A 13,326-nucleotide genomic window follows, 5' to 3' on the forward strand; every position below is an offset into this window, starting at 1 on the left:
CTAGGTGCTCTCCAATGTCCCCAACAGCTTGAAATCCTTGCTCTTCTTAAATATTCCACCTCAGGTTCCTGCCTAGATAGCTTTCTAAATTGTAGAACTGTTTGATCAAATAGTAGAAACTGTTATGTTTGGGCTGGGGGAAGGGGGGAGGGGAGGAATATAGCATTATTTCACTCTGTCTGGAAGATGTACAAGTGATAATTAGGATATACGTATAAAGTTATAGATTTTGTACATAGCAGGCCCTCAGTAAATATTTGCTGATTTCTGGATAGCAGTCATTTTTCTTGAATTGATAGGAGACTGAAATGTGTACAGAGAAGGAGTTAAAAAGTACTATTCCCACTTCAGGGATTATAAGTCTCTTTGACAGATATCCTCTCTTTGTTAAACAAAATCATGCTTAAATTATACCAGATTTGAAAACCAGAATCAGTTCTGCAGAAAAAGACTACACAAAACATATAGTATGCCTCTTCCCACTGTAGAAGGAGGAAGTTCACAACAGTATGGCATAGTGAATGCACTACTGGACTTGGAATCCCTGGACTTGGAAGACCTGGGTTCTAATCCTGCCTCTGACATTTATTAGCTGTGTGACAATAGACAAATCACTTAATTTCTCTATCAGATTCCTTATCTGTAAAATGAGGATATTATCTAGTTATTATATCTAACTTATAGCACCACAGGGTTAAGACTTAGAAGGAAAATATAGTTGACATTTATATAATGTTTTAGTGAGAGACAGCATGGCAAGTAGATACCCTTGGTGTCAGGAAGAGCTGGGTTCTTGTCCTGCCTGTGATGCATGCTAAATACAGGACTTTGGGCAAGTCACTGGATTTCTCAGGATTCTGTGGCAACTCTCCAAGACTGTAATTTATGAAATAGTTGCTGATCTAATTGGTAGAGGATATTTCTACAGTGGGCTTGGAGGCAGAAAGACTCATCTTCCTGAGTTCAAATCTGGCCTCAGATTATTAATTAATTACTAACTGTTTGACCCTGGGGAAGTCATTTAACCTTGTTTGCCTCAGTTTCCTCATCTGTAAAATGAGCTGGAGAAGGAAATGCCAAATCATTCCAATATCTTTGCCAAGAAAACCCCAAATGGGGTCACGAAGAATCAGACATGACTGAAAATGACTCAACAACAATTTCCTAACTGGAAACTCCCTCTGTTTACGTAGAGGAGACGCTATATACTGCCATGTTAATATTCATAAGGAAAATGAATGATTCAGCTGAGCTAGACCGAGGCAGAGAATCCCAATGATCTCCATCTGAATCGTATCTGCACCAAGCATGTAAGGGAAATCTCTTTGGTTCTCCTCTGCCTTGTAGGCACTCCTAATTCCTACTGGAAGAAGGTACCCTTTTGACGTGCCCCTATTGATCCTATATAGCTAGGTGCTTTCTCTGGTTCCCCTTGCCTCTAGCGGGTGTATGTACACAGAGCCCTCCTAGCGCTGTGCTGAGGTTGCCAGCTCACCCACTGGCCCTCTAGGGGCTTCCAGCATACTCTTTAGGCACACCTATGGCCCCAGAGAGCTGTTTGTGGCAAGCCAGTGGCTTCAGATCATTTACCCAATGACACAATGCCATCCTTTTTCCTAGGTATGGGGAGGTTCCTGATGATGAAGCAGAGCCCTACCTGGAAGAACTTTTGGAGCTGCTGGTATGGCTCACAGTCTGTGGGAAGATGGAACTGAAGGTGTTTGACAGTGTTACCTACCCTCAACTAGATGGCTTTAAGTTCCAGCATGAGCCCTCTGGTAGAGTATATTTTTTCATCCTCTTCTCTGGTTTTGTTGTCATCCATCAAAGGTTTCCTCAGATGGCTCATTGTGGGGTAGACATGACCCCAGGTTCCCAAAGGCTAAGGCAATAGAGCCCAGGCTCTGCCAAGCTGAGAGGCTTCAAGGAGGGGCATAGGAATGAAGTGGGCTCCTGTTATCCAGCACAGCTCCAACCAGGGAGGCTCATTACCAGGCTAGTCACTGGGACATGATTGTTTTGCTGTCACACACACTGTTATTAGAGACCATCAACTAAGTCACAGAGGGACCGTGATGCTCATAGGATGAGGGGATATCTACACTGGTGAAATTAGAGTTCTTTAAAGCATTGCACTTTGCTGTGCTCTCTCTGACAGACCTGGAAAATGGTCCTTACTTCCTGCAATCCAACACATAGAAAATAATACTTTTGTTCTTAACTGCCTCATTCTATTTGGCTCTGTTAGTTAAGGGAAGTTATTTGTTACATAATTTACATCTACTCTATAGACTTTATTTTAATTAACTAATTAACAAATTTATAGTGGCCAATTTAGGTTTGCCTTATTCAGAACTCATCTATACCTAGATGTATGAAGTCAAGGTTGGCATGGTCAAAGACAGCCTCTTCCCCTACGTAGGCACTCCCCACTCTTCTCGGAAAGAACCTGCTAAAAGTTTAAAGACCTACAACCCCTAATCCATGAAAGGAGACCAAAAAAGAACATTTACAGTAAAAGTCTCCTTAGATCTTTGGATTAGTCTAACTGTGAGCCCCGGGGCCCTTAGGGGAGAGGCGTTGCTCTATTCACTAGGGACAATTTAGCTTACCAAAGCTTCCTGAGGGACTATGGATATGTGGTCAAAAGATTTCCTTGAAAGGTTTTCATTTCATAAGGCACCAGGAATGGTTGACCATAAATCCTGTCCCCACACTGGGGACCAAGGCAAGTCAGTTAACTTTTCACTATCCCAGGAAACTTCCTAACTTTAAATTGAAGAATCTATAGACCATAATTTGCTATTGATTCATTTTAGCAGAGGGAATTTTCTTATGGGGGTGTTCCCTATACCAGTGAAATAAAAGGCCTAGATCAGGGTGGCGAACCTGCGGCCTCCAGGTCATATGTAGCCCCCTAGGTCCTCAAGTGCAGCCCTTTGACTGAATCCAAACTTCACAGGACAAACCTCCTTAATAAAATGATTTGCTCCGTAAAATTTGGATTCAGCAAGAAGGCCGCACCCAAGCACCTAGAAGGCCTCAAGACCACAGCTTGCCCACCCTTGGTCTAGGCCAAAATAAAAGGTGGGGGAAGGTATAGTGACTTAGCATCTATTAAAGTTATCAAATGAGATGATAGTTGTAAGTGACACACTGGAGAGTGACAGGCCTGTTTGCCTCAGTTTCCTCATCTGTGAAATGAGCTGGAGAAGAAAATGGCAAAACATTCTACTACCTTTGCCAAGAAAACCCCAAATGGGGTCATGAAAAGTTGGACACAAATGAAAAAATGATTGAAAATCCACAAAAACTTAGCACCGTTCCTGGCCATAGAATAAGCACTATATAAATATTATTGTTATTATTAGTTTATTTTACCTCATTCACACTAGACTCTCTAATAAGCCAAAGACTGAGTTTTCTTCCATTATTTTCCCTAGCCATTTCCCTTAGGAACACCATTTTAACTGAGATATTAACATTATAATTAGTGCAACAAATATTTCAAGAAATATCTAAGCCTTTAGTATTTTTATTTTCTCCAGCAGGGATGTCTGTGAAAAACCTCCAGGCCTTTCAAGTGTTGCAAAATGCCTTCCAGAAAACCAGCGATCCCCTTCTCTGTCGAAAAATATTATCCAGCATCAAAACGATATGGACCTGGAATGGATGGAACTTCTTCCTCTTGGAGTGGACCCTGCAGCCTATCTCCCAGTTTGTGGAAATCATTCATCTGAAGCCCTCCCTGGCTCAGATGCAGTTCTTCCAGCTGCTGGAGTCCGTGGTCTTTGACCTGTCTTTTATACCCCATGAAATTCTCAAGAAAGTGCAGAATTTGATCAAAGAGAACCAAGTACCATCCTGTACCTTAGTGGCCTTACGAAGCCTCCACAGGATCATCGCACACGATTTGCTCTTTACTGACATATTCAGGGACTCGGGGCTTTTGGCTCTCTTGCTGGCTCAGCTACGGAAACAAGCAAAGATCATGAGGAAGAGTGGTAAGATTCAGAGGTCACAGCATAAGAATACTCTGTTTGCTGACCTTGTTGGCTTCCTTTTATTTCTAACTAACGTCCTGCCTTCCACAGGAAGCTTTCCCTTACCTCTCTTAATTCCACTACTTTCCCTCTTTTAATTATTTCCTATTTGTGCTGTATATAGCTTGCTTTGTGTATATTTGTTTGCGTGTGGTGTCTCCCATTAGATTGTAAGCTCTTTGAGGGTGGTGACTGTCTTTTGCCTCTTTTTGTATCCCCAGCGCTTAGTACAGTGCCTGGCACAAAATAAATGTTTATGGAAGTGAATTGTTTCATGATTCGCAGCTTTTGGAAGCTGAGCTCAAAGGACTCATTTATCCAGGTACAAGGTGCAAGAGGAGAGGCCTGGTCAATTTCTTGATCCACCCTATGAGAACTTAAGTACCTTGAACTTCATATACTGTTCAAAACATAAAATGAGTCAGTTTGCAGTCACTCTCATGTGTCTTCTTTATTTAAAAAAAGTCCAGGATTGTGATTTTATCTGTTTTCGGAACTCTCAGCATCAAAACTCTCTTCACTAATGAAGTTCATCAACTCATCTGTTCCATAACTTTAGAGGTTTGCCTGGGGACAGAGATGTTAGTAGTTGCCCATGGTCATGCAGCTTCTGTTTTAGAAGGAGGATTAGAACCTAGGTTTTCCTGTCTCTAAGACTAGCCCTTTATCTGCTATCTCTGACTTCTCTTTTGAATGCTCCCTTGCTAAAATTGCCACTATATCATCTAATATTCTTAATTAATCAGCAAGGGAAAAGCAATTAGACCAACTGCTAAAAGTTAAATCTACATGCCTTGAGGAAGAAAAGACATGGTGTTCTGAGCTTATTATGTTGACATTCAGTACATATCAAACTCTGATACAGTAAACTCTGAGGTATAAATATCCTTGGATGTCTCTAATCTCTTTTCCTGTGATGTATCTGGTAATAACTTTGGACCAGATAATTCTGATGGTGCAAAAAGAGCAGAAGAGTCACAAGTTTATTCTTTTCTTACCCCTTAAAGGAATAGGTCTCAAATCATAATGATGTGAAACAATCCTTATTTCATTTTTCATATGGCAGGAAACAGGGGGTCATTCAGTTTAGAGGATATGGACAGAGACCTGTCCTGTGTGATGCTGAAAATTGTGGCTGCACTGCTGCAGGGTTCTGTTCGGAATACAGGTAAGGGGGATTCACTATGTAAATGCTTTGTAATTCCTCTTGAAACCTTGAACTAGGTCTTTCTGAATGAATTTATATCTATCTTTGTCTGTCTGTCTATCTATTTATCTATCTATCTATCTATCTATCTATCTACCTATCTATTTTCCATTTGAGTGGTAATTGATGAAGATGTCACAGTTAACATCCAGTAGCTATCGGATATTTATTAAATATCAGCAAATTAGTGGATTTGTTGACAATCTATTTTCATTCCAATGGTTGCTGACTTAATTTTTAATAGTCTTAATTTTTGAAGCCTTAATAACAAAAGAGTAAACACAAGAATGGGCAGCTAAGTGGAGCACTGGATAGAGCAACAGGCTAGGAATCAGGAAGACTGTCTTCCTGAGTTCAAATCTTGCTTCCGACATCTACTAGCTATGTGATCCTGAGCAAGTCACTTAACCCTGTTTGCCTCAGTTTCCTCATCTGTCAAATGAGTTGGAGAAGGAAATGGCAAACCACTCTAGCATCTTTGCCAAGAAAATCCCAAATGGGGTCTTGAAGAGTCAGATATGATTGAAACATCTGAGAAAGAACAAAACACAAGCACAGTTTGGCATATCTGACTGGCTCAGTTTATACTACTTTGATGTGCTAACAGCACATAATGAAAATAATGCATACATGTATTGTATGCATTGTAAGAAACCTATTGGGTTTCTTAGGGCCTATGGAGAGTTCAGTTAAATGTATAAACTATTAGCTTGAGATTAGTGCTATCAATATTGGTAACATCCCTTCTAGCTTTAATCTCCCATCAGTCTATGAATACATCTGGTATCACATAAATCATAGGGTATATTTGGCTTCTTTCTTCTGAGAAGCTCAAATGTTATCTACTGTAAAGAAGCATCAAAGACTAAGCTTGATCCTGAATGACAGGTGATGAACACACTTCCCACCACTTGGCAAAGGGTTGGGGAGGGAGCAACTAAAGTGTGAAATATTTCCTATACTCTCAGATTCAGTAAATGAGTTGCTTTTGCTTAATTAGTTTTCTTTGTTATAAGAGGCTTTTTTATCAGGTGGAGGGAGGGATGTAAAATGACTATGGAAGTAAGCAAATGAAGCTTTAATAAAGCTTTAAAAGATATTTATTTTTTCCAATTACATTTAAAAACAATTTTTAACATTTTAAAAAAATTAATTCCAACTTCTCTCCTTCCCTCCTCTCTCCTGTCCCTGAGATGGCAAGCAATTTGATGTAGGTTAAACATATGTAATCATACAAAACATATTTCCATATAAGTCATGTTGTGAAAGAAAATACAGATCATAAAGAAACACACACAAATAAAGTGAAAAATAGTGTGCTTCAATCTGCAGTCAGATTTACTTCATCAGTTTTTTCTCTGGAGGTGGATAGCACAAGTCCTTTGGCATTATCTTGGTTCATTTAATGAAATTAAAAAATATAACCTATCAATCCACAGTTTCAGAGATTTTAAGGTGTTCAAAGATGACCTACTCAAAGTCAAAGGCACACATAAGAACTAAGTTTTTGAGTAGTTAATGAGGCTCCTATTACAAAGGAAAACATATCACCAGCTTCTGGGTTTCTCTTGTCCCTCTCCTATGATGTTCTGCGGAGGAAAATGCTCCAAAATTTAGTTTTATATCTTTTTGAAATGAAGTTGGAGATATCAGTAGGAGTGACATAAAAGTTAATATTTTGGACATTTCATAAAATTAACATAGTGTATGGGGACAACAAAAAGCTAGAGGTAGCCCTTGCAGTTTGTATCTATGCAGTTTTAGTGCCAGTATTTCAAATATCTGTGATTTCATTGGCATGGACATTCCCTCCACTGACATAGATCACAGATGCTCTTAGAGAGTTACCATGGTCAAACAAATCCATTACCCTATAGTCCACCTAGTAATGAGCTGCTCTGAACTTGATGATGCTAGTCTTCAGAAAAAAAGACATACAATCAATGACCGGGCTTATCTTCTAAGCCTTTCTAAGATAGTAGGATCCCCTAGAAATTATGTTCTAATAGCACAGACTCTCTTCCTTGTCACAATGAGGCATCGGAGTAATACATAAGTGGTAGATATCTTTCCTTACACAAAAAACCCAAAAACCAATCAGGAAAGTAAACATATTCTTGTTGCTTTTGTTTTAAAATCTTTGAATTTCCCACTACTTGATTTCTAGAATATGTTTTTAAAAATAGATATGTGTCACCGTAAGAAAAAAAAGTAGTCTAGCAAGGAAGAAGTGGACTTTGAGGATTCTGCTATAAGACAGAGTTGTATTATTATTTTTGCACCATTATCTTTCATTCACTTCCCAAACTCTCCTTGTGATCCACAGTCGTCCTGAAAGATCATGGTATGGTTCCTTTCATCAAGATTTTTTTGGATGATGAATGCTATCGTAGTGATTCTTTAAGTATCTTGGAGCAGCTCTCCACCATTAACACTGAAGAGTATATGAGCATAATTATTGGAGCACTGTGTTCTTCAACTCAGGGAGAACTACATCTGAAACTGGATCTACTGAAGGTGATTTAAATTCTTCCTTTATGTTTTTTTTCTCTTTTGGATACTACAAATGCCACATGAGACTTTCCATATGCTGTTACTGCTTTTGCTTTTATCTTATTCTGAGAGAATGTCATTAAAGTATCCTAAAACAATAAATGAGACTGCTAAAATTATGCCAGTGTTGTAATAAAAATCAAGTATAACTTAGAAATAACCTTGGGATATAGGTATTAAAACACTTCTAATACATTTCTGCATGTAATTCAATGCAAACATAAAAAGATGTAATTTCTAGAGTTCATAAACACTGTTAGGATAAAACAGTTTTGTTACTGAAATTCAAAATAACAATGCATTTTTAAAGTTTTACTTCATTTCGTTAGTGGTTTTCCTACTTACTTAATAATAGAATCCAAATGTTACTGAATGTTTTCTTTGGAATTTAAACCCCTAAATGAATTTTCCATATAGTTTTGTGCAGTGAGTGGTTCTCATTTTTAAATTCTCTATGGGCGAGAATAATTTTTGTCCCTCTCAGGTTACTGTAAGACTCAAATGAGGTAATGTATTGTGAAGTGCTTTGCAAATCTTTAAATTTCAAATCCAAGACTCTGATTTCATCAGAGTAGGAAACTTTTAGCGTGGAAAGTCCTAACATTGTGGATTGGCATTTTTCTGTAGCTCATTGTCTCAGTGCCGCAGGCACTAAGAGTTTAAGGGATTTGGCCATGGTCACATATCTAATAAGCAAAATCAGTGAGATAATATATGTAAAACATTTTACAAATGTTAAAGAGCTATGCAAATGGTTTATCATCATCATCATTTTTCAGAGGTAGGAATTGAAGCCTGGTTTTCCTGACTCCTAGACTGTTCTATCTACTATGCCATAAACTATACTATGTTTTAAGACATAAACTATCTCTTAGAAAAAGGGCTGTATAACTGTCGGATAATATACTCTTTCCAACACTTTACCCTGCAATGATTCCAGTATTGGAGTCCCATTCTGACTCTTTGGGGCTCTCCTTCATAACCAAAATATCTGAAACATGTGGATCTACTTCAAGATGTGTAATGTCCTTCCCCCCAATATATTTGGAGAACTGCAAAAAATTTGTAAGATATCATTGGTGAAAAGTTTGGTATTCAAATTTCTGCTTCAAATCAATCCAGATTGCAAGTCATTTTCCTTTCTAGATAAGGGAACAGGTGACAAGGCGCAAAGGTGAGGGGACATTATGATGGCATAGGACTCTTTGGCAAGTAGTGGGAGCTGAGATGTCTTAATTACCTTTAGGAAGTATTTTTCAGAATTCTTCAAAATGCTTCTTTTACAATTGTTTCTTCTTATGATCATAAATATAATGCTAGAAGGGACCTTAAAATGATTTAAGTGAAATTCCCTTCACCCTATTATTGTTATAAAGGAGAAAACTGAAGCCTGGAGAGATTAAGTGATTTGCTAATAGCCACAGAGGTAGTAAATGGGAGAGATGGGATTTGAACACAGGCCCTCTGACTCCAAATCCAGCTTTCCTTCCATTGCTTTAGGCTTCCTAAAACACTTGTACCACCGGCCCTCTATATTTCCTGACTCCAGGCCTGGCGCTCTATAAGCTGTGCCACCTAGCTGCCTTAGAATCAATGTATGTACCTTCTTACAAGTTGGGCTACCACCGGCCCTCTATATTTCCTGACTCCAGGCCTGGCGCTCTATAAGCTGTGCCACCTAGCTGCCTTAGAATCAATGTATGTACCTTCTTACAAGTTGGGCTCTGATGACTTACTTGGAAGGATGATAACAATGTGGGAATGAGTGTAAACAGTTCTGTTACCTTAGAATATGAGCTTCCAGCCAGAGAGCCCCTGCTCTGGGTTTAGTTGGTGTTTCTTTGGCATATTGTGGATGTTAGGTATGTGTAGTAGAGTCTTAGATATCTTCCAAGCCCTTGGCGAACATTGAATTATCTTTGGAATATAATGTGTGTGGCTGATAAGTGGGCATCTGGATTGTGTTGGAACACTTGTAGTGATGGGGAACTCCTCAACTTGGAGAGCCATCCGTTCCATGTTTAGACATCAAATGGAAGATAGTAAAAATTTGCTGATTGTGATGAAATTAGGTTGATGAACAATCTAAATTAGTGAAAGTTTGAGTTGTGGAACATTTGTTTAGGAATACAGTTTTCCGTCTTGAATGCTTACACTGACTAGGCCTAAGCTGGCAGTGATTTTTGTAGTAGGGGCTATTCTTTAATTCAAAGATGGGGCTGATGTATAATTCCATATTAAAATACCTTCCTGAGAAGCAATGGATTCTAATTCCCCTACAGTGATGTTTATATAATAGTAATTGTACTCACAAGGTAGCTAGGTGGTACAGGGGATAGAGCGCTGGGCCTGGAGTCAGAAACACTCATCGTCTGAGCTCAAATATGGCCTCAGACACCTACTAGCTGTGTGACCCTGGGAAAATCACTTAACCCTGTTTGCCTCAGTTTTCTCATCTGTGAAATGAGCTGGAGAAGGAAATGGCAAACCATTCCAGTATTTTTGCCAAGAAAATTCCAAATGGGATCATGAAGATTCAGAAGTATCTGAAACTGGATTTGAACTTAGGTATTCCTAACTCTAGGCCCTGTGCTCTATCTACTGTGCCACCTAGCTGCCCGTCCCCCCATACCCAATACAGTAGAACAGAGGTAATGTTAGTATGTGGTTTCTAAGTCAATATATGGCCCACAGATTAAGTGGCCACTATTTCTATTTGTTTGACACTAACGGTGAGGGGACTTCTGGAATGGAAAATCTCCCCCTACTTCGTACTAGAAACTTATCCGTAACTTACAGTTACAGATGAGGAAACAGAGGCTTAGAAAACTGGCACTTCCGAGGCCATTCCACTTATACATAGCAAAAGCAAATCTTGAGAGTAGATGCTTCTACAATTCTTGAAGATAGTGTGTTTGCTTAAATATTCCATTTAAAATATTTTTGCATTTTTTTTAAAGCAAAACCCCATTTGTTCATAATTTTCATAAAAGAAAAATAGCACTTCCTGGTTAATTTAAACTGTCAAATGATCACAAATTCCAAGTTAGTGATGCCTTGGTAAAGAAAGAAAATTTTGCTCTGCATGCAGGTTAGTTTAAAAAGCACAATGTTGTTGTTAATTCAGCTTTAGAACCATAATTTAATGATGCTTCATTTTCCAAAGAACCACCATTTCCAGAATTTTTCCACTTACCTTACTGTATTTCTCCATTTTAATGGTAAGATTATAAATAGAGGGCTAGAGTCACCATGAACGTACTTGACTCCTACATATTTCCTTGTTACATTAAACAAATTGTCATCATCACATGCTCATGTCCAATGAGTGTGTTATTTCCCTTCATCATTGCTATAGTCCCTTATTGGGTAACTTTTCAAAATGTTTAAAAAAAATCTCTTTTCTCAAGTTAGCTTTTATTCTAAGCCTGCTTTTTCTTTGTTTCCTATGAATCTATCTATTCAATGAGTTGCTTTTATAGACAATGAGCACAATTAAAAAAAATGGTTGGGCATCTATTTGTGACTTACCCTAACAGCCCTCCCTATCTCAAATAAGTTAACAAGAAACACTGCGATTAGGCTATTGTATGTTTGACTATTCAGTAGGTCTCAGTCACTATACAAAATAGTAATTTTTTTTTTACAATGAGACATGTTACCTAACAATTAGATCTGTATAAAAATGAAATGGGGGTAGTAAGTTCCTATCCAATGGAGACTGTCAAAAGCTAATCAGTAAACCAACTGTGTTAAGTGTTGATTACATTCTACACAAGGGCAGCTAGGTGGTACAGCAGATAGAGAACTGAGCTTGGAATCAGAAAGACTCACCTGCATGAGTTCAAATCCAGTTTCAGACACTTACTAGATATGTGATCCTGGGCAAGTCACTTAACTCTGTTTGCCTCAATTTCCTCATCTGTAAAATGAGCTGAAGAAGGAAATGGCAAAGCACTTGAGTATCTTTGCTAAGACAACCCCCCAAAAGGGGTCACAAAGAGTTGGATATAACTGAAAAATGACTAAGCAACAATTCACCCTAAGTCATTGTTCTACGCACAAGGGTATAAAATCAAAGCAGATAATAAGAGAGAGAGACAGAGAGAGACAGAGACACACAGAGACTGAGACGGAGAGAGAGCTAACAAATAAGAGAATCAGGGAAGGCTTCATGTGGGAGGTGACACATAAGCTGAATGTAGTGGCACGATGGAAAGGACGTTAGCTCTTGACATTGGTCAAAGAACCAGGGTTCAAGTCCCATTCCTGATACTCCTGTAAGACCTCGGGCAAGGCACTTACATTTTGTGGCATTAATTTTCTTATCTGTAAAATGAGAGGGTTGGACTTTGTGACTGCTGAGGTCCTTTTCAGCTTTAGAGCTATGATCTGATAAGGAAGCCAAGTATCCTGAGAGGCAGAGATGAGGAGGGAGGGCATTCCAGGTACAGTAACAGCTTGTAACAATGCACAGAGGTGGTAAATAGAGTGCTGTTCAGGGGACAGCAAGTGAGCTAGATTGGCAGAAACCTAGAGTATATGATAGGAAGTACATGTCCAATGATCCTAGGAAGGTGGGCAGGTACTATAAAGGACTTTAAATACCAGAAGAATAAGTTTTTTATTCCGGAGATAATAGAGAACTCTTGAGTTTTCTTGGAGAAGGAAGTGACAAGGTCAAATTTAGGCACCAGTAAGATTGTTTGGCAATTGAGTAGAGCGGTGGTGTCAAATTCACATAGAAATGGAGGAAGGGTTCATTAATCCATACATAAGAATCCCTGTAGACTGCATATTGATTTAGCTTTGAAACGTAATGTTATCTATGTTTTATTGTATTTTAATTTATTTTGTTAGATATTTCTCAATTACATTTTAATCTGGTTCGGACAGCCCTCGGGAATGCTGTGGGTTGCCTGTGTTGCCTCTGGTACAGAGGATAGATCAGAGTGGGGAGGAGTGACCAGAAGCGAGAAGCTCAACTATGAGACTGCAATAGTCCAGGTGACAACGGCCAGGACAATTTGGGCAGCCATGTGAGTTGAGAGGAGCTGGATGTAAGAGACATAGAATTTATAACTGGTTATAAATGATAACTGACTAGAGCTGAAGAAGGGAGAGGAAAGGAGAATTTTGCAAATGTAAAGAGATAGTAATTTTGAGAAATTATTATTTTTCAGATTACTGAAAATAGACATTTCATTTCTGAATTGAGTTCATTTCTCTTTTCTATATCTTCGCATGTTCACTACCAGTGATGCATTTGTTTCTGAGTGCAATCCAAAAGCACCTTTGATAATGGAATCACATATTTAGAGCTAGAAGAATCTCCAGAATCATGTATTCCATCCAACACCCTTTGACATCTAGAAAAGTGAAATAATTTGCCCAGGATCACACAGCAAATTTGTCACGAAGGCAGAATTAATACCCAGATCTTCTGACTGACTCTTTGGTGCACTTCCCAGTATTCCATGGCATTTAAAGACAGAACATTTTTTACACTTCTTTCCATGTGAT

The 13,326-nt window shown here is 38.7% G+C and overlaps 1 protein-coding gene across 1 annotated transcript in view; it reads left to right on the plus strand.

The window, feature by feature from the left end:
- Positions 1-13,326, plus strand: part of WDFY4 (WDFY family member 4) — a 392,110-nt gene that overhangs the window by 56,630 nt on the left and 322,154 nt on the right. Inside the window, exons 8-11 of the mRNA XM_036734864.1 lie at positions 1,621-1,778; positions 3,552-4,004; positions 5,110-5,211; positions 7,577-7,767. Coding sequence (XP_036590759.1) covers positions 1,621-1,778; positions 3,552-4,004; positions 5,110-5,211; positions 7,577-7,767 — 904 coding nt within the window. The remainder of the gene's footprint in view (positions 1-1,620; positions 1,779-3,551; positions 4,005-5,109; positions 5,212-7,576; positions 7,768-13,326) is intronic.

Source organism: Trichosurus vulpecula, chromosome 8, assembly GCF_011100635.1.
Source record: "Trichosurus vulpecula isolate mTriVul1 chromosome 8, mTriVul1.pri, whole genome shotgun sequence".
Lineage (NCBI taxonomy): Eukaryota > Metazoa > Chordata > Mammalia > Diprotodontia > Phalangeridae > Trichosurus > Trichosurus vulpecula.